General features: G+C 36.9%; 1 protein-coding gene across 2 annotated transcripts; it reads left to right on the plus strand.

The window, feature by feature from the left end:
• Positions 1-711: 711 nt before the first annotated feature.
• Positions 712-25,675, plus strand: FGF5 (fibroblast growth factor 5). Of its 2 annotated transcripts, XM_004038880.5 has the most exons (3): positions 712-1,865; positions 9,550-9,653; positions 20,970-25,675. In XM_004038880.5, the coding sequence occupies exons 1-3, from the start codon at positions 1,511-1,513 to the stop codon at positions 21,315-21,317; spliced, it is 807 nt and encodes a 268-aa protein (XP_004038928.3). In that variant the 5' UTR covers positions 712-1,510; the 3' UTR covers positions 21,318-25,675. The 2 variants fall into 2 exon arrangements, with proteins under 2 accessions (XP_004038928.3, XP_018880502.2); XM_019024957.4 differs by lacking the exon at positions 9,550-9,653 and having other exon boundaries at positions 733-1,865.
• Positions 25,676-26,578: the final 903 nt, after the last annotated feature.

A 26,578-nucleotide genomic window follows, 5' to 3' on the forward strand; every position in this document is an offset into this window, starting at 1 on the left:
TGTTTTATATGCTTTTCATTATTGAGATGGAAAACCTTAAGTAGGTACTCAATAATGGATAAGGCCGTTTCTTAGCTTCAACCTTGGTTCATCTGAACTGACCTTATCAGTCAATAGCACGGGCCGTTTCATTAAAATAACCGATGAATAATGTATCATAGCTTAGTTTAAAGTTTCAAATATGTTTTTAGACAGAAACATTCTAAGCATGCAAGTCAGGTGTATTTCCCAGATAAATAACAGTCTGGGGACGTTGCCCGTACAGGGAAATTCTCTGTTTTCAAGGAAATCTTCCCTTCTCGGGTTTCCTGAGGTTGAAATCCAGCGCGCACGTCGTTAATCATTCATTGAGGTCGGTCCCTCAGTCAATGGCAGGTCTGGATAAGCTAAAGCGAGCAGTTAGCTAACCCTTCCTGCCACGGGGATCCTGGGGCGAAAGAGGACAACTGGGCGGTCAGTTACATGCGCTGGTGTCCAGCCCCTGCCTCTCTTTCCCCGGTCGGAGCGCGGGGGTGCGTGTGCCCTCACTCTCACGAATACGGACGGAGAGCTTCCCAGAAGGAAAAACAAATTCGTCATAATGTTCAGCGCAGCCGAGAGTTTCCAACAAGAAAGCAGCTCCAGTCGTGGCATGATGACTCAGGGTGGCGTTTTAAACGCTGAATAAACCATTCCTTAGCTCTTTAATAAATCGCTAATAACAGCAAAAACAGCCTTCTCCCCGAACCGCGCCACACCAAACGCTTCCCAAGTTGGGCTGCGAATCCCTGTTTGGTTTTCCAACGCCGAAAGACGTAGAAGCAGTGGGATCTCCTGGTGGGACGCGTTTCTCCAAGGGCTCCCAGAGAGAGGACGAGATAGCAGGGTTTACAGGGCAAAGAGAGGAGAACCTGGAAATCGTGTCCTGGGGGGCAAGAGTGCGTTGCCCAGTCACAAGTGTGCTGTAGAGGTGGGAGAGGACAAGGACCCATTTCCACATTTCAACCCTCCGTTTCTATCGCTGCCCCTGGAGGACTCAGCTGCTAACGCCGAGCTCGTTTCCACGCGGCTCTGGCCCTAGTCGGGGAAGCCGGGTGGCCGCGCGACGCGAGAGAACTGCTGGGATGCGTGGCCCTGGTATGGGCGCACCCAGCGTCCGGGGCGCAGGTTCTCTCAGCCCAGCTTCTCCTCCCACTCACTCGCTCGGATCTCCTCCCTCCTTCACATCCCCCGCCCCCGGGACCGCGAGGCTCCCTCCCCGCACCGGCCAGTGAGTACACAAAGCCGCGGGTGAGGGGAAGCTTCGCAGGCGTGCACGGAGCAGTGAGATCACTGGCGTTATAAATATCCCGGTGCCAGCGCGGAGATCCGCTCGGGTGGCCTCTCTCTTCCCCTCTCCCCTTCTCTTCCCCGAGGCTATGTCCACCCGGTGCGGCGAGGCGGGCAGCGCCAGAGGCACGCAGCCGCACAGGGGCTACAGAGCCCAGAATCAGCCCTACAAGATGCACTTAGGACCCCCGCGGCTGGAAGAATGAGCTTGTCCTTCCTCCTCCTCCTCTTCTTCAGCCACCTGATCCTCAGCGCCTGGGCTCACGGGGAGAAGCGTCTCGCCCCCAAAGGGCAACCCGGACCCGCTGCCCCTGATAGGAACCCTAGAGGCTCCAGCAGCAGACAGAGCAGCAGTAGCGCTATGTCTTCCTCTTCTGCCTCCTCCTCCCCCGCAGCTTCTCTGGGCAGCCAAGGAAGTGGCTTGGAGCAGAGCAGTTTCCAGTGGAGCCCCTCGGGGCGCCGGACCGGCAGCCTCTACTGCAGAGTGGGCATCGGTTTCCATCTGCAGATCTACCCGGATGGCAAAGTCAATGGATCCCACGAAGCCAATATGTTAAGTAAGTTACTCGCTCTCCTACAAAACCCGTCCTAGGCGGCCGCGGAAGATTCGGGAGGGACAGCAGGTATTCCCCGGGACACAGGCTCACCTTCCTGAGCCCAGGCCACTGGGACCAAGTAGATACTCAGAAACAGCCGGGCGGGTTGGGTGGAGATGCATCTATACGGCGTGCGCACACGCACCCCTCTCCTGGGCATGAGGAATTGCGATTTCTCAGGTGTATGTTACCTAGAGGCTGGTGCCCAGACGGGTACCTTGTTTCCAGTTTGCTCTAGCCTCAAAGACGAGTCCCCAGCCATGACAGGAGAGAACAAAAAACTCATTTCTTCTCATTCAATTTGTTTACCTTCTGCTTATGAACTAGCCTGGCATTTTTCATTAGGCATCAAAGGCAGCCCTTCTCCCTATCCATAACTGAAGTTATTTTTTGAAAAGAAGAATCAAATCCCAAATACTTCCCTCTTCCATCCGCTACCATAAACCTCAAATTAATATTGTATATGTATATGCATATATGTATGTAAGTCTATGTATAAAATGTATACACATAGGTATATATATAGAGATAGATAGATAGATAGATAGATAGATAGATAGATAGATAGATACACAGATAGATAGACAGACAGATAGATAACTAGGGGACACCAGACAGACATTCCTGCTTGGAAGAAGATTGTGCTCTAGAAAACTGGACGCGTTTAGAGAGGGAGACATGATAAACATTGAAATTACTAACTCCAGAGTTGGATTTAACAATGTTTAGTATCTTGAGACCATGACTACACCGTATTAGGAGAGTGGCCAGCCTTTGGTCCCCAGGAACAGTTAGGGGAAAGTTCCTTATTTTAGAAGAAATGCAGAGGTTAAATTTGGTAGGGGTGCAAATTTTGTAGGACTTTTTATAAACAAAGTTTTAAATTTTCCCTCTGAGTTTTTTCTTTCAGCACGCTCTCTTTTTTCCTTTCTCATCTCCTCTTCCCTTCCACCCCATCTATGTTTCCAGACCATCGCAACCACTCCTCTGATTTCCCTTCACTGCCTCTAGGCAGCTGGGGGCAGGGACGGTTTGGGGCTGTGTGTAGGAGTGGGGAGATCTCTGTGGGGCTTTTGATCGTTCTTCCAGCGCGGGTTGGTCCACCAGGCAGAGCCCCAGCCAGGGCCTGTCAGGTACCCAGGGAGACCGGAAATGTAGCCAGGAGACAGCAGCGCGCACAGTCACCTGGTTTCAGTGTCAGCCTGGTTGCTCCTAGATGTTCCTAACTCGCTCCATCTCAGACCAACGACTCCACGGGCCATTGGGCTCCTTCTTACACAGGCTCCAGAGGAGCGTGGACACCACCGGCGGTCTGAAAATTTGGCAGCCAGCAGTCTCCAGAGCGGGGTCGGAGGCGCACAAGTGGGTAAGGCGGTAGGCTGGCTAGCCTCCTCCGGTGGGTTAAGGGGGCCTAATGCGGAAGACCTGATGGTTCATGCTGAGAGAAAAGCAGGTCTATGCCCGCCCTTCTGCGCCTGTCTAGTCTATCTGATCGCGCTGATTCAGCAGCCTGCGGCGCACGTGGTGAGGGCGCCTGGAGCGCCCAGCTGGAGAGAGGGCCCTCCGCACACGCACCAGCGAGTCCCAGGGCCTCCCTCACACTCCCGAGAGGAATCTATTGCCATATTTTAGAGTGTATTTCACTCATCGAATAACTGCTCATTTTGGGGTAAAGGGCGAGATCTGTTGGGGTGAAATGGAATTTTCTGAGATTTGAGGAATAATCAGTAACATCTATTTATTTCCATTCGTCTTTCTCATTTTGTCTCAACGGTCTCTTGACTCCATCATCCATCACAGCTTATTCCCACTTCCGGCAACCTTTCCTTCTCTCTTACAAGAAAACTTTCTTTCTTCTGTTCTTCTTGTAACGACCCGTGGAGTCATTGGTCTGAGATGGAGCAAGTTAGGAACATCTAGGAGCAACCAGGCTGACACTGAAAGACAGGTGACTGTGCGCGCTGCTGTCTCCTGGCTACGTTTCCGCTCTCCCTGGGTACATGACAGAGCACCAACAGAGGATAACTTCCGTGAGCTCAAGGGCGGACCCCAAACTAGCAGGCAGCAAGCAGCAGGTTGGAGCCCAGGGAGCTCAGAGAATGCTTCTGGGGAGGGTTTAGGTGTGCTAGAGATCTCAGAAAGCAAGGCTCATTCACAGGATATTCACCATCTTCTCTACGAAGACACTATATGAGACGAAGATAGTTTTACAGCTTAGGCCTTGCTAGAAGGGATGTTGTAGAAAAGCAAAGGGGGGAAAATAAGAGCAGATCAAAAAGAGTGCACCCAGATAAACAAGGCATTGACCACTACCCAGTATGTAACATGTACATTTTCTTTTAAAATCCATGTTGAAAGATATCTACAAGAGAACAGGGATGTTTCCTAAAACAGTGCCGACAAAAAGCTTAATTTAAACTTTTCCCTAATTTATTCCTGTTTACAATAACCTTTCAGAGTTTAGTTTCTGTGTCTTTCACATGACTTGCTTTCATTCATGCCATAAATCATGTACCCAATATAAGATACCTATCTCACTAAGCGTGATATTTTGGTTACTTTTGTGTTGTTTGTCTTCCATAGAGTTTTTTTTCTCCCCAGAAGAAAGCATAGCAAATATTCAAATCATAGTGATTTTCTGCTTTGTGATATCTGGAGTGTCTAATACTACTTCATAAAATTTTTACTACCATTGATCAATGCAGAATTTGCATGTAATTTGGGAATTTAACATGGATCTCTGCCATTACCTAGCTGTAAAAGAGAAACAGAAACTTGCTAATTACAATTGGTCATTTACCTCTTTGAAGGCAGTATTTGATGTTTCCTGACATTTGTGTAAACTAAGGTGTTGGCCATGGCCTTTCTTAGAGTATGTGAGGAAATGTGTTTAAATCTCCTAAGAGAGGCTGAGAGGGCTGGATCAAGGGCCACAGAGGATACCTCAGTTTGATCTCATCTTCTATTTCTACTGTCTGTGAGTTAGTGATGATAGAAAACCTATTCTTTTTGTTACCACCCTGATACTTCAGAAAAGTCAAAGCTTTGCCATGAAACTGCATTCTAACAAGTTATTTTAAACCTAATAATATTCTGTAGTATTTGTCTGATAGAACAGATAATCATATGTGTTTCACAAACTATTATTTGACAGTAAACTTTTTTTTTTTTTGCAAATTGCAAATGTTTTCTGGTTTCACCATGGCCATGGACTTTCAAACATAACTTGTTTAGTTTACATGGACCAACTAATATACTCTTAGCTTCTCTTACACAATAGTTATCCCAAGTTTTGAACACAGAAAATGAAATCAAGCTCATTGTATATAAATCCTTATTATGGGGAAATACTGTGGAAAAATGAAGAAATATGAACAAGACAAGATAGATGACCCAACTATTTCATGGAAACAAATGGTTTGGTTTAATTTATACGCCTTCAAGTTTAATGTCAGTACAGTGCTTCTGTTGACTTACCTTAGGCCATTGAAGAATAGGCAATCAAGTAGTTGTCAGTTTAGGGAAGAAAAGTTTAAGGCTTTGGCTACACGAACTCAAAGTGTTTACATAAAATATGAAAATTCCAAGCACATATTTTGGTTCATAGAATCGTCGATGTTACTGCTTTTTAAAAAAATCTAAATTCACTACCAATTTTGGGGTCATGTGAAGTCATTAGACAGTCCCCCAAGCCTAGATAAATTAGAGTCTATATCTACTATGCAGAAAAATCAAGTGGAAAATTTCTGTTGCTAATTTAATCAGTGAAGACTGCTAAACTGAATATTTCAAGATTCAGATTTGATAACTTGGCACAGCATATCTGTTACTTTGTGGATGCAAGTAGAGAAACTTCAGTTTTAAAATATTTTTGTCTGGGGATTTTCAGATGGGTTGTTGAAAGCTTCTGAATACATGGAATATCTGTGCTTTTCTATATTTTATTCATTAACAAAAGAGAGAAAAAGGAAAAATGTGTATAGTTGTATCAACCACTATCAATAGAGCCCTATTATATTAAGAAATCTGCAGAGGACTAAGTCAAAAATCTAGAAATATGTTTTTTTTTTTTACAGAAGTAAGCTTACATCATAATGCATAAGTGGAATAGACTGTATGTATAAGCTGAGAGACACCAAGACATTCTTGCCTTCTTCAGCCTAGGTGTCAATGCTGAAATTCCACAAAGAGAGAATAATTCCTTCTGTTAAGCATTCTCCTCTTCTTTTGACCCTCTTAAATGGGAACACCTTAAGAAAAATAACACACTGTCTGTAGCACTTTAATGTGAATTTATTTACACTGAGCCACCCCTCCATCCCGTGCCTTCTCAAGCAGGAGAAGGCCACAGTAACAGGAGAGTACTAAGACACCTGTCCATACTTGCGTATGCATGGGGTGTCCTGACAAGAGAAAAGAGAGGTAGTGAGAGGATCAAAGAAGGCAGTCAAATTTAGCAAACAGTCATTGACTATATACCATCTACAAGACAAGCTTGGCCTTCCACAGTTTGGCTTAGAAATACTGCCTTGGCATCCATAAGGAGAATTGTAAGTTTCCATCAAATTTAATATACGTGACTCCCGATGATAAAGGTCAGAAAATTACTGAAATTAAAAAAAAATCAATGTCAGAGAAATGTTTTCAGAAATTTATATATTTGTGATTTAAGGCACATGGGTTTAAAAAATTATGTAGAATTCCTGAATGAGTTACTGAGATTTGTCATAGCAAAATCAATAGGTCTGTGATGTTTTGGGGAGGAGGGCAGGAAACTGAACTGTGAGACTCATTGAATCTGCTCCAGAAAACAAGGCATTGTGAAATCACTGCTGACATTACTTTGGAAATTATGATCATAACAGTGTTCTTAATATTAGGTCATAATTACAGTAAGATTTAGAAGATCAATACCAAAGTTACTCACGTGAAAAATAATTCATTCATCTAGTCTCATCTCTTACATCTCCTGCATTCTTTATAATGTTAAATAGAATGATATATGTAAAGTGTATTTTTAAGCTTTCAGTTAAAGATAATTTTCTTAAGGTTATAAAATCTTTTAATTCTCAGGCACTATATCATTTTTATCCTGGAAGTTTTAAGAAGAAACCCTGCAATATGTAATACAATAATAACACTTTCACATATATTATTTCATCTTCCCCATATTTAAAATACATTACATGCAACTTGTACATAATATATACACAGAGTGTACACTGTATTGAAATACATGTTAAATGCATCTAAATGGGTCTTTGTTTAAAAAGAGAATGAGCTAATTATCAGAAACTATTTATTTAAGCAAAGCAGTAGTATTTCTGTTAAAACAAATATTTATAAAGCCTTTTTATCTCAACATCTTAAAAGTTAGCATATAAACACATACACTTATGAGACTTTAATCTTTTATTCTACCATGTATTTTTTCATTAATATACACTATATCTGCATGTTCAAAACCAGATAATTTTCCAGAGAATGGAATTAAAAGCCTCTAACAATCTAGCACCATGAGTAAATTGGAGGAAATATACAACCAAATCTCTCCTGTATCAGCTCCATGTTGTCCCTTTTGTATCTATCATTCCACACATATACAATTTCTCTCTTTCTTTCTTTCTCATTTTTGAATGCACATGTTTACGTAAATATTCACAATCACATCCCCCATCTCCCAAATATCTAAAATCATTAATGCTATTCCCAATATCATTCCGTATTTCCGATAGAAATTTAACTTTGTATCACTGTTATAGTCATGCTTTAGTAATAATATTATTATAACATATTACATCTGTGTAGAGTAACTTTACAAAGCATTTGGTGTGTTTTGTTAATATTTGATAAAATGATAATGCTTCTAAACGTTTAGAAGCACACTCAAATAATGTTCATAATAAATCCTATTATAAATAGCATTTAAAAACATTTTGAAGGAAAGGATTTATACAGCACCAGTGGTTTTTTTTTTTTTCAGTTTCTTTCTAAAAGCAAAAGTAGTTTCCAATAGTTTTTGATTTTTGTTTTTCAATTTAAAGAAATACCTATTAATGAACTGGTACCTGCAGTTTCCCTAAAGTGTGTTTTATTTACTTTGGGCTAAAAACATCTATTTTTTAAATAAGCTGTTCAGTTATCCCCTTTTTCACATAAACTTTATAATCAAGTTTTTTAAGAAACCAAGTTGAATAAATAAACAGCAGTGCTTGCTAGAATTATAGATGTTAGCTCACATTGCACAATATAAATGCTCAATAAAGTTACTCACATATATTTATAAAATATTTCTTGTTTTTGGTAAACAGAATAATTTTATATATACCTCAAATACTGCAGGGAGAGTTTGCTATTTCAAGAAAATCTGATGAATTTCTCTATTTGGCAGAGTCCTATTGAGATATCCTAATTAGTATATATGCTCAGAATATTATAGATGGAAATATTGAGATGTTCTTTTTTCCGTCCCCTTCCTTCTTTGTTTCCTTCTTTTCTTCCTTCCTTCCTTCTTTTCCTTTTTAAAAGTAGAGATGCGGTGTCACTATTTTGACCAGGATGGTCTTGAACTGCTGGTATCAGGCGATCCTTCAACCTCAGCCTCCCAAAGTGCTGGAATTACAGGCGTGAGCTACTGCACCTGGCTTCCCTTTTTCCTTTATAAGACAGGTCCCTTTTTAGCTTTATTGAGCTAAAAATCTCTTTTAAAAAATTTTGAAATAGACAACTAATAAAACACATTATGCTCTTTTCATGCTCATATAAAATACATAAATTTATGTTAAATAAGCAGGCTTTCTAATTAAGTGCAGACTATGTGTTTTATCTTATTAAACTACTCTATGAACTGTGGTGTGTAATTCTCTTGATCCAGTGGACGTGAACTTTGAAATTACTGTAGGAGACAGAGGGACATTGACTTCATAATGCTAACTATAAAATACAAAATATATACAACAATGTAATAAATTATCTCATTAATTTTTTTCTAGGAAATGATTCAAAATGCAAGATGTCTCAAAGCATAATCCATTAAACATTTCATTGAACCAATAATTTCAAGTTATTTATAATGCTTTCAGTATCTTATATGTAGTCTTTAAATGCCATCACTAAAAGACTGAGTATGGTATATGTTTATTTGTAACTACCATTATAACCTTGATAATTAGAGTAGAGGAATTTATTTAATGTAAATAAGTATTATTTTCCAGACTTTCAAATAGTTATACTAGTCTTGAGCACAGATTTGTGCTTTAATGTTCAAAGTAGTGTATTATCTTTGATGAAGAAACAATGGAGGAGAATTATTTTGAAAAACATTTTTTAAATGTTTTTTTAATTTCTTTAAAACCTGAGAAAACTTCATGCTCATTGTTTACTAAAAGCAACTTATTTGTCCAAATAATTACTGATGAAGTAGAATCAAATTTTTGAATCTTGAAATTATTTTAAATGAACACTTGAATCCTAGCCTTCTTTGTTTTTAACATAGTGAATGTCATGAACAATAAGGATGTTAAATACTAAGTTCTTTTTTAAAATCACAATTATAAAGAATGGAAAGAATCTATGTAGAAATTTAATTCTTCACAATGATATAAAGAAGAGCCTGTGTTTTATTTTGGGATTTCTGTCATCCTAGGTATTTTGGAAATATTTGCTGTGTCTCAGGGGATTGTAGGAATACGAGGAGTTTTCAGCAACAAATTTTTAGCGATGTCAAAAAAAGGAAAACTCCATGCAAGTGTAAGTAGAACCACTTTATATTTGTTAAAGGTGCTATAAAGATTTTACATTTGTAAAACAGAATAATTTTCCAAATTCATAGGTAAGAAAATTTGCCCAAAGAACTTGACTTTAAAAAAGTATTTTTACATTTAACCAAGATAATTTTGTGCGCTTCCAGAAGTAATAATTTAAATATTTAATTTACTTAAAAGATATTATAGAGTCTACAAAAAGTTTAAGCATAAATGTATTTGAAAATAGCATTCTCAAAGGGGCATCCATCCACTTATTTCTTAGAAGTGGCCCACGTAAGAAGGAATATGGCAATAATATATTTCATCACATTTTAAACTTACAAGTTTATAGTGATTGTATTTGTGCCAAGTAGATGAGGTTCTTATTTAAGTTTACAGGCTACTCATAATACCAAATTGGGTCTCAGTAATGTAAAATATTTTCATATTAACAAGCAGGGAGGGAAAAAACCAATAATTAGAAGACTCTGACTTTCATAGACAAATTTTATTTAATTAATTTGAAGAATTTTTATCTTGTATTTTTGTCACATCAAAAATAATGACTTCTTAATACTATGAAAACTAATTTTGCATTCTCAAAAATTTATTCAGACCAGTTTTATATATTGTAATCAATTCACAAACTATTTATTTGCTTTGTTATGAAAGTTCCCATTACCTGGGAAGTATTAAAACATTTTAAAGATAATAAAATATGTTCAGCTTAGTTTTCCCACTCACAGATTCTATTTATTTGCATTAGTATATACACACTTCACTTAAAGGTGCTTTATGCTTTTTCTCTGGCATACTTATTTTCTTCACATTAAAACATTTTGAAAGCAATTATTCTTTAAAGTTAGTCCTTTAATCCTGATTCTTTATAGTCTTTATTAAATAAATTATTGGAATATCACTTTTTCAGTTTTCAAAGTTATAGAAAGTTTCAATTGATAGCAATAATTGAAACTTACTATATACAATTTGATTTGATAGATCTTTAAAAAATTCAATGAGAACGCCACTTGGTTTAATGTGTAAGACTTTTATAATTTTACTTTTCTTAACATCTAAAGTGATTTGTTAATATCTTTTGGAAGAGACAGAATTTGAACAATTTCTATAGTTATTTGAGGATTCGATGAGATAATACATGCAGTGTGCTAAGAATACTATTTGGTGTATTATAAGTGCTCAATAAATATTGCCTATTATAGGGTAACAATCTAAATATAATCTAAATATAATAAATTACTAAAACTTCAGTTTACTAACATAAATGGAAATCCTTTGTTAAACTCTTAAATCGCTCATTGCAAGAACTATTAAACAATTTACCATTTCATTTTTTGAGCTGGTTACTATACTCTAGCAAGCTGTAGTATAATATTCATAGAAATATATTTTTCTAATTTTTTCATTTATTTAAGGGACAACATTCTGCATCACTTAAAAAAGTAGGGTATTACTTTTTTAAATTTATTTTTTATTTCAATAGGTTTTAAAGGAGCAGGTGGTATTTGGTTACATGAAAAAGTTCTTTAGTGGTGATTTCTGAGATTTAGGTGCACCCATCACCCCAGTGGTGTACACCGTACCCAGTGTGTTGTCTTTTACCCCCAGACCCTCCCCTTTCTCCCTGAGTTCCCAAAGTCCAATGTATCATTCTCAGGGCATTTAATTTTATTTTAAAATATTAGTTAAAATCCACATACAGATGAGTTCTCACGAGGGCTGGAAAAAAAAGTAAAAAAAAAATCAACATACAGAATAGAAAACAATGATTAAACACATCTGAATGGAATAACTTTTCCTCAGTCTACTTTAAGTTTATAAAAGATTAAAACACCTTCAAAATCTAACCTCATAATAATACACAGTGCATACAAAGAAACTTTCTCTTACTGGTTTGTTTTGAGTGAAAATCTTAACTTTCAAAATATTCTGATTTATGCCATAGTACATGCAAAAAAATAGACTAAACTTGGAACAGCTTAAGGATAATTGCCACAGAAAATAACATATTACAAATGGAAGCCAATTAGAAAGGTCAAACTGAGAGGTTAAGATACATGATTCCTCTGTCAAAGGCAAGTAACAAATTTCTAGAAATTTGACCCAAATGTCTAAGGATGGCTGGTTGAAATAATGCAGATAATGCAAAAACAGCATCTGTTATTCTTTCTCATCTTGGCAGGCTAAAGTTATTTCATAGAATAATGACTTTTAAACAGTACAAAGCAAGTCTTGCTCTTGTCACTCACTGAAGCTCTTTGATATAAAAGTCATTCTGATGACTTTGAGCTAAATTGTAGATAAAAATATTAAGCCTATGATTATGTGGATTCTTTTTAAACCAATTATCTAAGCCCACTTTCTCTTATCTGAGCATTTATTAGCACTTTTCCTCTAGGTGAAAACCTAATTAAATTATAAAGTGATTTATTTTTTAAAGATGTTGAATTTAGAAATAGTATTAATGCTAGCAATTACCAGTTTTATGCCCAGTTGGTTTCTTTCCTGTTTTCACATTCTAGTTAAACATGCTGGGAAATTGTTTTTGTAACTGTAAATATGACTATTTGATTTAGTTAATAGTTTTGATTTTTACAACTTTACATCATCCCCAAAAAAGGTTAAAAACTCATAGACTTTTAGGATTAAACTTGTAATTTGTGAGTTGCTTTAAACTAAAAATTTTGCGGAGGCATTTAAAGGGTACTTTTAGGGTTCTATCTACAAAGCAAATGTAAACTAAAAATATAAAATATTAATAGAATTCTGGGAAAAGTAATCCCCCACTGTACTAAGAAATATTCATGGATACTTGTAAATATTCAACTCAGTTTTTGTAATAATAATCAGAGTACTAAAAATTAGCTACTAGGCAGAGATAATGTACTTTCATAGTTCTTTAAAAGCCCTTTTGCTCACATTATCTCATTAGATAATGAGGTGACGAAAGAGTCTCATAGATGTTAAATTATTTTCCCAAGGTTACACAGTTAACAAGTGATTGAACCAGAACTATATCCTCCTAGAATTTTCTCTTTCTTTTTAAATGCTATAGTGCTTGGTAGATAAAAGTTAGCTTCAAAGAAGATATTAAATTTTGTTTGGAATCAATTACATTGTTTTCACCTCTTAGTGTATAGAAATTAATATGTGCATGAAAATATTTTTGTATTACATATAAAAATGAGTACTGTGGCACATCATTAGAATATTTATAGCACTCTACTTAATAGGCAAATAAACAGGCAATTTGAGACTTATAGTTAAAATTGTAAATTTCCCCATTCTAGGTACCTCTTTTTCTCTTTGATTCATATCACCTTTTTTGAACTGGCGTTTCCCCCATCCACTCCTGGGTCTCCAGTACTTTACTTTAGAATCTAGAGAAGAGGGGATGTGTCTGCCACAGAATTTTACAAATGTTGGTTATTCATTGTCAATGACGAGTTGCATAGGGAACTCCTGCCTCCCGAGATAAACTTTCAAAACAGAAAAGAGATCTGTTTTGCTCACAGAAAACTTCATTTAGTAAATATTTTACTGCCATAGACACAAATATGGCAGACTGAAAGGGTAGGCCAGAGCAGATTCAGGCAGCATTGATGCTGATTCCATTTTTGTGCTAAATTTGTTAATCCCATCAGATAAGTTTTATTTGAGCTTCAGCCATCTAAATGTGGGCTCCCTGGACTCATTCAAGCCCCTGATCTACAGGCAGCTCTCCTTCAAACTGTTATTGGTATACTCTAAATATGCAGTGCAATCAAATTCTTATCGTGCAGGTTTTTCAGCATTCTTTACAAGGATGAGGATGTATGGTCTTCTCTTTGTCCAAATGTATCAAGAATCATCAAGAGCAGGAGGAGATAATTACTTTCCAAAGAGCCATGAGGGCTACTCCAAGCCACAGCTGTGGGCTGTACTCTCTTTCTCAACACATTCCCATGCTAAGATACCTTCTGAGACTGAGCACTCTTTCTGCCTTTATCTGTCTGTCTGTCCCTGCTCCCTCCTCAGGTTGGCATCCTTACTGAAAGTCCCCTAGAGAGCCTTTCTGGATTTATCTGAGGTGGGTCCAGACTAGGAGTGAAAGGCCTTGAGTGTGATGGTAAAAACACAGTTAGATTGCCCCAGGCTGAATCCTACTCTACCACTTCCTAACTGTGTCATTTTACTTCATCTTTCTATTCCATGGTTTTATCAACTACAAAAGAAGGAAAATTAAAGTCACAATCTATTGGGATAGTTAAGTGTTTTAAACAAGATAATACACATAAAACACTTAGAGTACTGCCTGAAAAGTGTTCCACCCTTAATGTTTAAACAGATTTTCCTGAATTTGCTCTCAGGCAGCTGTTTGACAATCCTTAATCTTTTTCTTTCTGATTTTGGGGTCAGGCAGCTGTGACCCTTAAATTATTCAGGCCAGCCCCAACTCCTATTTATCACTGATCTTTTCTTCCTCACGTCCAAACTTTGTGTGCTTATAGGTGCCCCTTATCTACTAAGTTTTCCTTTCACCAAGGAACCTAATTTCAAAGCAAAATTTCCAAGCTCAACCTCTTAAAGAGGCATGGATTTCCTATGGTTATAATCTTGTGACTTTTTTCATAGCTCTGTTGTCCATCTTGATTTTTCCCTAAATATATAAATCTTGGAAAAGGTGGTTATCATGTATTCGTCAGTCTTTTCATAAAGTATGCAGAAAGCTCATTGCTAATTAGGGAAAAACATGTTACCTTATTTTAAAGACCCAGAGAGAAGCATGTGGTGGAATTATTTTTGTTTCTCAGGGTTTTAGGGGATCATGTTTGAAAAGAAAGCTAATTGCAGACTTTATGAAACAGGCATGGAATGTGTGCTTGATCAGTCCTAAGCAAGGACTAGATCATCCTCCTTTCCTGGTTTCAGAGGGTGCCAGCTGGCTTGCCTGGGATGAGACTCCAGAATGGACTTCCTGCATTGCAGGCAGAGTGAAGAGGAGTCAGCAGCCCCTAAAGCTGAACATATTTACCGAAAGGGGAAATGGAGGCTTGAGTAATACTTATCATCCTCATCAAAAAATAACTTACTAAGCACTCCACTCTGCCAGTCAAGACCATGCATGAGCTAGATCAAGGCATTTGAAAAGAATTTTTTTTGCCCTCTAAGGGCTTTCAATATACAGTAAAATGGAATGTCTGGCTATTCAGGCACAAAAATGGGTTTAAACTCTGCCTTTGCAGTAAATGCCAGTTTCCCCTCAGTTTTGCACTGTGGAGGTCTAGTTAAAAGACCTATTTTATTGAGGAAATCTGGATGTGATTGCCTTGTAGATTCAGAAATCCATTTTAGCAGAAAGTGAGACATGGTAATATATTTCTTTGATGATTTGAAGAATGACACTTGTCATTCATCAATATTTTAACAGGAAACAACTTCAGAGCAAGTAAGATTGTATGAGCAAAGACTAGGCAATAGCTTTGGTTTGTATAGTGTTACGGAAAGACCTTTAGTCTAGGAATCAGAAGATGCAATTTAAATCACAGGTCTGTTCTGGCACTTAATAAATGCAGGGTGATAGATGGATCATTTTCTTTACTTCTCTGGCTGAAAAAAAGCAGATAATACTATCCTAATAGCAGCCATGGAATTACTGTGAGTTAAATTATATATGTAAACCACCTGACACAGAGTAGTCTCCAACAGTCCAGCTATATGGGGTTATTAAGGGCCTCAGAAAGAAAGTCATGCTATACCATGTTTTGCCTGGTGTGGTCCTTACTTCAAGGGTATCAAAACCACATGGGATGCTGGTTAATGATACATCAAGTCCAGGGTCTCACCTCAGACTTAGAAAAACACAGTCCCTGGAGATAGGGCTTGAGGAGCTGCATTTGAGCCTGCTCTCTGAGTAATTTGAAGGCAAATTATGTAAGTGAAGAAAAGAGATCCTGTAGTTGATATTCTTTACTGCATTATCTCAGGTTGGGTGATATTAAAGCCAACTTGTGTATTTTGTTGGTTGCTCAGTATGAAGAACTGAGATATAGAAGGAACAAATGTCCAGTACCAAGCAGGAGATATGGCCATGCCTGGGAGATAGCATGGCAAGGCTACAACTGACCCATACACAGCTTATATAGTAAAGATTAAGAAGTAGCCCTCTGGGTGCTTGCTATCCTGTACCAGGGCACAAGTATAAAAAATGAACTGAGTTTAGGGCACCTGTCCCAGGCAGCTCCATTGGTGGAGGGAAGGGATGGGAACCAAGCAGGTCTAAAAGGAGGGAGGGGAACTAGAAGTGATGCATGTGGCAAGGAAACTTAGTTTAGAGCAAAATTTGGTCTATAGTTGTTTTTATTACAGTCTATGATAACCTTTTTGTTATTTAATAATATTAGTCTATAACAACATTTTAATTATTTATATTTGGCTTTTTTTCCCTTAACTTTATAAGGTTTTTCAGGAGAAAGGGGCAAATCAAGGAAAACAAGCTGAAATAAATCATTAAAATTGATTAAATACACACAAATTCCAAGGTTTATACTGGTGTCTGTTCAAATTCACTCCTATTTCTATATCTTATATCCTACATATTTAGTTCTATAGTTGCACGCAAGAGTCGGTATTTGCACAGCTTTAATTCATACTATACAGGGTACTCAATCATCATAGATCATGATATTTACTAAGGAACAAAGCCACAAGAAGAGATTTTAGAGAGTCTTTTTTAAACAATATCATTTTGGAAATAATTTATTTGGTTTAATTGACCTGTTTAATTTTGGCTTGGCAGAATTAGTCATTTCTGGAATATTGTAGTTAATCGGAGTTGTGCTTTCTTTGAATTCAATTTGACCTTTCAAAAAATATCTGTTGTTTAAAATTGATCCTTCACTGTGAGAAGGGATGAGGAGAGCCACAATTTACTTCTAGTGAAAAAGTTCTTCTTTTTTTTGAGACAGAGTTTTGCTCTTGTTGCTCAGGCTAGAGTGCAATGGTAGGATCCCAGCTCACTGCAACCTCCGCCCCCTGGGTTCAAGCGATTCTCCTGCCTCAGTCTCCTGAGTAGTTGGGATTACAGGCGCGCACCACCACACCTGGCTGATTTTGTATTTTTAGTACAGACAGGGTTTCACCATGTTGGTCAGGCTGGTCTCGAACTCCTGACCTCAAATGATCCACCTGCCTTGGCCTCCCAAAGTGCTGTGATTACAGATGTGAGCCACCGTACCCAGCAGAAAGTTCTTATTTCTCTTAATAGTAGTGTGTTTCCTCTCCTTGTAATAATTTGGATATTAAAGAAAAAATAGTTCGATTTGTTTAAAGTTCTTTTTTTTTGTCAATTAGGAGTATATACTAAACTACAAAAAACGCTGATTTTAAACATTTCATTTTAATTTTGCAATTATGGTTAGTTGAATGTAACCTGTTATTATTCTTGCCAGATCAAGGAGAAATTAAAGAGATTTTAATGTAATTTAAGTCAACAAAAACATGGGCAGGACCGTGTTAATACTGTTTTCCACTGTAAAAGTGGCACCTAGCACAGTGCCTGGCATGTGATATCTGTGGAATAAATTAGTGAAAAATGAATATGAAACTTTTTAAACAAATATTTAAACAATTGCTTTCATTGTAGTGGCTGATGGTGGTAAGGCAATTAGATGAAGGAGTCTTGATTTCAGCAACTTATCTGAAATTTGATTCACCTCTCTACTTCATACTCTTTAACTATAGAAAAAGTCTGTTTGTTAATTTCAGGGTTTTTTTTCTAGAAAAATAGTGGAGTTCTATCATTTTAAAAGTGTATATTTTATTAGAAGACGTATAATTTTAAAAAAAGATTTAAAAAATAAAAATCAGCCTGGAAAATTTATTGTCCAAAATTTCCTACTGGTAAATGTATGTATTTTAGTACCTCTAGCTAAGACCTATGACTCTTTGCTATAAAGATGGTCCATGCACAACATTATGTACAGAGATATACTGCTTAGGGTCAGCATATTGTCTGAGCCAGACCGGGAATACTAACAGGAATAGTCGATCCTTCAAGATGAATAAATTCACTGAAATGTTTGTTTCAAATGATTCTGTGTTCCATCACAGCTGGAAGAATTTTTCAGACAAAACATTAAATTAAAAGTTAATTAAGAAAGCCAAAACAGTCTAACTGCATTTACTCCCGTATTAATGTAGAATGTAGGATTTGGACGGCTGAGGGGCTGTGTGTAGTATATGGATCCTTAGAACTCTACGCACTTCTACCCTGGGTAACAGTTAGGTGACCTTTGAAAAATCTGAAGTCCAAATAGCCATCTCCGTAAAGGGCTCCTCTTAAGAAAGAACTTTAGAATATGAATCTCGAGGAAAAGAGGAGGAAAAGAGAAAGGTTTTAGATGAAACAATTGTAGGGGGTGGGGCAGGTGGGTTTCACTCATATGAAAGACCGTAAAATGGAAATGATATAGATTTCTGTTTTAAAAAAAGAAATGCTGTGGTGTGTGTCTGCACATGCACCTGTGCATGAGTGTGTGTGTGCCTGTCATCTACATCCATTAAAAATGACATGTTCTTTCTTTATTTTCTTGGGCACTGTTGGGGGAAAATATTAAATAATGTAGTACATTTTAAAAACCTAACTCTGTCAAAATTGAGTAAAGCAATCACCGCTGTTTTTGTGAAACAGAGCTGGAAGTCAGATCAAGGCATAATGTATTACACATTTTCAAAAATGTCATTCAACTGCATTTTAAGAAAAAAAAAAACCCGAGACAAGGTAAATATACCTGATACTCTTTTTAATGAAATGTTTCACACCTTTCTAAAATTCTTGTTATCTGTTTATAGAGCCAGAAACGTTCTAGATGTCTATAGCTTTTATTTTGAAATAAAATGTTGGGATTATCTAATTAAATGGGAAAGCCATTTTAAGAGCTAAGCAGCTGTAGACAAATCTACAATGAATTTGTAAGCAAGTCTTTCTAATAAAAAATAGGAATAGTCAATGTGTGGTCTTCGAAAGTGATGTCAGCATAGCAGTCCTGGCCTAAATGTAGGCTGGCAAGGTGTATTGTAGACAGGGTGAAAGGGATGCCATACATAGGTGGTGATTGTTTATAATACCTGCCTTCGGCCGGGTGCGGTGGCTCACACCTGTAATCCCAGCACTTTGGGAGGCCGAGGCAGGCAGATTATCTGAGGTCAGGAGTTCGAGACAAGCCTGGCCAATATGGTGAAACCCCGTCTCTACTAAAAATACAAAAATTAGCTGGGCATGGTGGCGCACACCTGTAATCCCAGCTACTCAGGAGGCTGAAGCAGGAGAATTGCTTGAGCCTGGGAGATGGAGGTTGCAGTGAGCCAAGATAATGCCACTGCACTCCAGCCTGGCCAACAGAGCAAGGACCTGTCTCAAAAACAACAACAACAACAACAAAACAACAACAACAACAACAAAACAACAACAACAACAAAGAAACAAACAAAAAATACTTGCCTTCAGCCTGCTCGAGATCATATCCAGAGATTCACCAGTAGACTTGTGGAAGATCTACATATATGGCTTCATAACCTGCCAATGGAAATTTGTTGATTGAACTACACTTAAATATGAGTAACTCCAGTAAACTATTGTACATAAAGTTAATGTGCTGTTGGAAATGTTCTGATATTGGTTGGCTTCTACTACTGTCAGTAACTTGCACTGCTCAAAAACTCCATGTGGACTTCAACAGTGGATCTATGTAGATTGCCTTGCAATATTCAGATTTTTAGATTTCTGTGTTATGATCAGTATTTCAAAGAAAAGTTTGGCATTATTAGAAAAAACAAGGAAAAAAAGGCCATTTTATTCCTGTATAAAACTTCTTGGTTTGATATAGAAGTACGTAGCTTTTAGTGTTTTTATATATAGGGGACAAAATATTTGGTATTCTCAAACATGGGAATTCTGTGTAAATAGTACTCCTTGAAATTAGGAAACTTGGTAGTCTTAACTAGTACAGGAATTCTTAATTCTTTGGGGGTTATGGGCTCTTTCAAGTTCGATGAAAGCTACAGAATCCTCCTTTGGATTCTCATAACAGCCCTATTGTTGTAAGTGTTATGGATAAGGAGGCTAAGGCTAAGAGCTTAATTGGCAGAACTGGTTTTTGATTGCATGTCTGACTCCAAGTTCACACTCTTTCCCCATTCTCCCACATATTCCTTCAAATTTTACAACACGGCAAACTAAGCCCTTTCAGAGCTGATGCTGACCTACATTGTCTGGCTCATCTCCTTACTTCCCACATGCATCCTAGGTAGAGGTCACGCTGAACTACTTACAGGTATTTGAAAGTGTCATGTTGACCTTTCAACACCCTGTTCCTTCTCCCTGAAAATCCTTTCTTATTTTGCCTGCCTCTCTAATGCGAGTTAGAGAACATTCCTAGTTGTACTTGAAGACTCAGCTCAAATGTCACCTTTTATAGGAAGACTTTTCTGCCCTCTTCTTGGCCACCTCCACCCTCTTAGATGCCCTTCCTCTATGCTGTCATTGTACCCTCTGCATACCGCTGTCATAATTCCATTTATCAAGCTGCACCATGACGGATGTCTACTTGTCTGCTTTTCCACTATTCTGTAAGTATTTCAAGGGCAGATATTTTGTGTGTGTGTAAGATCTGGCCAAAGTGTAGTTAGTAACTCGAGTGACTTTTTTCTTCTTGGAGTCAGATATACTTTCCTGTAATGCCTGAGTAAAGATACGTTATTTTTTTCTAAAGAACTCTAACACGTGCAATATTAATGGGGGCCATATGCTACTTCTCTCTCAGCAGCCTCAATCACACTGATAACATTGAAAAAATGTAAGCTTGTTTCAAAGGAATAATTTTGACCCCATTTCTGTGAACAGGGATTTATATTTTACCAGGCAGTCGTTTCTTAGTAATATAGTTCCATTTATTTTCTTGGTGAGTTACGAGGAAAAACAGTATGTAAAAAGATTTGTAACTATACATTTCAAAGTATTTAACCAATAGTAACAGGATTTAAATGTATCAAGAGTTCTGGTTACTTTTATAGTCATCGATACTATGTCATCAAGTAGGTAGGGAACATAAATGTGTTACAAAGATAAATGAAGTAGAAATATAGAAAGAAAAATAGTAATTTTAAAGCAACTTTAAAATAAGCAAACATGTCTTTATAAAAAGGAATTGAGGAGGAACAGAGATCAACAAAATTATTGGTTTTTTTCTACAATACCTTATATTTCATTACATGCTGAAAAGATTGCCACAACTTAAATTTCCTCTTTTTTTCTCCTCCTTAGGCCAAGTTCACAGATGACTGCAAGTTCAGGGAGCGTTTTCAAGAAAATAGCTATAATACCTATGCCTCAGCAATACATAGAACTGAAAAAACAGGGCGGGAGTGGTATGTGGCCCTGAATAAAAGAGGAAAAGCCAAACGAGGGTGCAGCCCCCGGGTTAAACCCCAGCATATCTCTACCCATTTTCTGCCAAGATTCAAGCAGTCGGAGCAGCCAGAACTTTCTTTCACGGTTACTGTTCCTGAAAAGAAAAAGCCACCTAGCCCTATCAAGCCAAAGATTCCCCTTTCTGCACCTCGGAAAAATACCAACTCAGTGAAATACAGACTCAAGTTTCGCTTTGGATAATATTCCTCTTGGCCTTGTGAGAAACCATTCTTTCCCTTCAGGAGTTTCTATAGGTGTCTTCAGAGTTCTGAAGAAAAATTACTGGACACAGCTTCAGCTATACTTACACTGTGTTGAAGTCACGTCATTTGTTTCAGTGTGACTGAAACAAAATGTTTTTTGATAGGAAGGAAACTGGAATTCTTTGTACTAATACAGGGAGCACACTGCTTCAGTTCAGCAAGACATAAAGCCTTTTGCTTTATGCTTGAGGGATATTTAGAACTTTGTATTTTCGGAAAGTTAAATAACATGGACTACGTATTTTTCTCACTTTTACAGATCAACCTGAAAGAACATACATGATACATTTTTATTTTTGGTTTCCAAAGAATATTTTGATGCAGATAAAATATTTTGTTAACTTTTTTTTGTTTGTTTGTTTTCTTAAAAGTACCTCTGCATTGAGCATATTTTCTTACTTTTATTATTTTAATTAATATGACATAAGCAATCATTTTATGCTGTTTATGAATTATAAATGTGTTTATAGCTCATTTGTAATATGGAAATCTTTTACATTTTTCCTATTCACTGCACTTTTTTATTGTTTTTATTTCTAGCCATACCTCAGATAATATGTTTAGTTTTACATTTTAAAATGTTTAAACTCTCTTTCACAGCACCAAAGGCTCAGCTTGGATTTGTGTGTATGTGTATGTAAATTCATGACATTATGTGGAATCCTGCACCTTTGGTGCCTGGGATATGATGGGTTAGAAGCAAGGAGAAAATATAAGGACTTTTTGATGGAATTAAATGTGGGAGGTAAGGAAAAGGATTTAGAGGTAAAAGTACACTAAGTTTGCAACATTTATTGAGATCTAAGTCTGTCTTGCCTTCGTTTCTCTTTTTATCTCCCCCTTGCCCTCATTCTTGAACAGCTGGAGGAATACATTTTATTCTGTCCATGAAGCATACACTATGAAATTCAAGTGCTTAAAAATACTTCTATGACTCTCTGCTATCCCACTGTATAGATCCACAGGGAGCAAACACTTAGAAATGATAGAGAACTGAAGGAGATCAATGGTTTAACAGTTATCCATGCCAAGTCCCATTGTCAGAAATATTCTTATTACTCAGTCAAACACTCTTTGAGCTTCCCTTCCTAAAGGTAACCATTCCAGTGAATAGATGTGCCCTTTTATAAGGAAACTTCTGATGTTTATTAAAAAAACTGGCCTTTTGATAGAGGTAACTTAATTTGGGAATTTGTTGTGTTGAAAATGGCATTTAATTTCAACCTAAATACTGACTGCTGGACATAAATCACAGAAAATTTAACTTAAGAAAATTTACAAAATTTATTCTCAGGTAATCATTTTAATAAAGTTCTGCAAAATACACATGTTTATCTTACATCCAGAAATGTGGCAAAAAAGGCATAGCTAAAGGTTAAACATATGGCTTTAGTAGTAACAAAAGGGTTCATAGAAATTTCATGGTTTGCATTTAAACATGTTTAAAGTATACTTATAAACTATTTTTTTCTTAAAGCAAACTACGATTTATTCTGGTGCACAAATACAAAGTGGAAATTTACCAAAATTGAACTAGCTACCATATAAGCAGATTGCTTTAATTTGATGGGAAAATAGTACACACATATATATAACAAATAATATATTAAAAAACCCATCCATCAACTAAAACATTATATGTATACATCAGTATAGTGTTTTATTATAAAGCCAATTATCTGATTAAGCATTCTTTCCACTGAATGCATAATTTTTAAATAGCATAAAATGAAATGCTACAAAAAATTGAACTAATTTATACTTTAAAGTATTTCTGGGTTAAATGAAACAATGAAATTTTTTAGTATGTCCAACTCTCATCCAAATGGCATATGACCCTGTTTACACAGCCTAAAGCTAAAAATATTACTCTAGTTTATTCTAATCTATTGTTAAGTATTGTGCACTGTATACCAAGCTCTTAGGGCACATGAAAAATTTTAGCTGCCAAACAGAAACTAGTAAACATATGTTCCTAATAACTGAAGGGAAAGATAATAATGATGGTCAACAATAAGCCACGTCAATGCATAAGTTGTATAGGCTAAATGTTGCTTGTAGGCTACATTAAACTCAAATGTAATAGTTTATCTTATACTGCTGGTTTGATTTGATTAGCATATTAACGTGAAAGTAGGATAGCTACTAAATATATATTATGCAAGTCAGGAATCATTAATTTCAAAATTTAAAGCCATGCTAAAATTAAAAAGAAAATATTAAATTACACAATTACACTTCTCTTTACTGGCCATACACAATGATTTTATTTTATTTTATTTTTTTGAGACAGAGTCTTGCTCTGTCACCAGGCTGGAGTGCAGTGGCGTGATCTCGGCTCACTGCAAACTCCAACTCCCTGGTTTAAGGGATTCTCCTGCCTCAGCCTCCCAAGTAGCTGGGATTACAGGCTCATGCCACCACGCCAGCTAATTTTTGTATTTTTAGTAGAGATGGGGTTTCACCATGTTGGTCAGGATGGTCTCAATCCTGAACTCTTGATAGTCCTGACCTCATGATCTGCCCACCTCGGCCTCCCCAAAGTGCTGGGATTACAGGTACAATGATGTATAATTAATGCTTAGTGAAGCATAAAGTTACCTACATCAATTAATTAAATGAACTTATGTACAGAAAACATGTATAAATATAAATCTATACTAATGCTTACAGCTTTCTAAGAGGGTTCTTGCTTACGTAGCTTTTTATTGTTTTAAGTAACTAGAACCACCAAATATCAAATAAAATTATTTGGTTATGGTTATGTTCATCTAAACACAACAATAACTTTTATATTAATATTTAGGAGTCTATTTTGTCTATAGGTGACAAACATCTCCAGACTAACATGTCAGTTTTATCAATTATATTATGTTTAATTATTTAAGATTTCTTTATATGGAACATCTATAGAGATAAATAGAAATTTTCAATAAGATGTAGTAACACTGTGATTTATCTTTCAAGAGTCTCTCTTCACTTCCTTCTAAAGAGACTAATTTGAGAGTACAGGTGTATATTAATTTTCTTGGTTCTTTCAGCTGAATTATATTGGTCCAGAAGTTCAAAATCATGTGACAATAATAAGGGATACTGACAGAAGTTATTTCCAAGTTTGTGTATATATTATAAAAATTACATATATAAAACTAAGGCTTTTATTTCTGTTATTTTTAAGCTTTTATTTCTTGTAGCTAAAAATAAAACATCATAAATCTGGTAGGTAAATTTCTTATTAAATCAATCTTGAAATAGAAAATGTAATAATTTTCTTACCATTAACATTTTTTACCCTTCCATAGAAGGGAGGGAATAAATCATGACTTATCCCATTTTCAATAACAAAACGAAACTATGGCACTAACCAAAAACTTGCATTCTGGCATAATTTTTACAGTTGCAGAGAATTGTTTCTGGGCTCATTAAAAAAAGTAGTATTGCAGACATTGCTGCAATGGGAAGCAAACAATAACGTCTTAAAGGAATTCTACACCTCCTTTAAGATTTACTTAATTGCTACATCTAAATTCTGATAATTTAAAATCCATTTTAGGTGACAAAATTTTTTAAAAGTTTTGAAGGAAACCTCTGGATAAATGGACAAGGCCTATTTTTTTTTTGTAGTCAATCCAACTGTACTGGCCAATTTTTGAAATAAGATTATATGATTAGGTATTAGCAGAGACAAAGAGTTACCTCCTCCATCTTACTCTGCCCTATTTGAAAGTCTCAGGGGAGAAAAGGGAACAAGATGCTGATCCAACCTGAGTGGAGTCAGGTGAGGCATCTTTACATCTAAGAATTTTTTTTTAAATTTTATTATTATTATACTTCAAGTTCTAGGGTACCTGTCCACAATGCACATGTCTGTCACACATGCACACATGTGCCATGCTGGTGTGCTGCACCCACCAACCTGTCATCCAGCATTAGGTATATCTCCTAATGCTATCCCTCCCCTCTCCACCCACCCCACAGCAGGCCCTGGTGTGTGATGTTCCCCTTCGTGTGTCCATGTGATCTCATTGTTCAATTCCCACCTATGAGAGAGAAAATGTGGTGTTTGGTTTTTGGTCCTTGCGATAGTTTGCTGAGAATGATGGTTTCCAGCTTCATCCATGTCCCTACAAAGGACATGAACTCATCATTTTTTATGGCTGCATAGTATTCCATGGTGTATATGTGCCACGTTTTCTTAATCCAGTCTATCATTGTTGGACATTTGGGTTTGTTCCAAGTCTTTGCTATTGTGAATAGTGCCGCAATAAACATACGTGTGCATGTGTCTTTATAGCAGCATGATTTATAATCCTTTGGGTATATACCCAGTAATGGGATGGCTGGGTCAAATGGTATTTCTAGTTCTAGATCCCTGAGGAATCGCCACACTGACTTCCACAATGGTTGAACTAGTATACAGTCCCACCAACAGTGTAAAAGTGTTCCTATTTCTCCACATCCTCTCCAGCACCTGTTGTTTCCTTTTTAATGATTGCCATTCTAACAGGTGTGAGATGATATTTCATTGTGGTTTTGATTTGCATTTCTCTGATGGCCAGTGATGATGAGCATTTTTTCATGTGTTTTTTGACTGCATAAATGTCTTCTTTTGAGAAGTGTCTGTTCCTATCCTTAGCCCACTTTTTGATGGGGTTGTTTTTTTCTTGTAAATTTGTTTGAGTTCATTGTAGATTCTGGATATTAGCCCTTTGTCAGATGAGTAGATTGCAAAACTTTTCTCCCGTTCTGTAGGTTGCCTGTTCACTCTGATGGTAGTTTCTTTTGCTGTGCAGAAGCTCTTTAGTTTAATTAGATCCCATTTGTCAATTTTGTCTTTTGTTGCCACTGCTTTTGGTGTTTTAGACATGAAGTCCTTGCCCATGCCTATGTCCTGAATGGTATTGCCTAGGTTTTCTTCTATGGTTTTTATGGTTTTAGGTCTAACATTTAAATCTTTAATCCATCTTGAATTAATTTTTGTGTAAAGTGTAAGAACGGGATCCAGTTTCAGCTTTCTACATATGGCTAGCCAGTTTTCCCAGCACCATTTATTAAATAGGGAATCCTTTCCCCATTTCTTGTTTTTGTCAGGTTTGTCAAAGATCAGATAGTTGTAGATATGCAGCATTATTTCTGAGGGCTCTGTTCTGTTCCATTGATCTATAGGTCTGTTTTGGTACCAGTACCATGCTGTTTTGG

Source organism: Gorilla gorilla, chromosome 3, assembly GCF_029281585.2.
Source record: "Gorilla gorilla gorilla isolate KB3781 chromosome 3, NHGRI_mGorGor1-v2.1_pri, whole genome shotgun sequence".
Classification (NCBI taxonomy): Eukaryota; Metazoa; Chordata; class Mammalia; order Primates; family Hominidae; genus Gorilla; species Gorilla gorilla.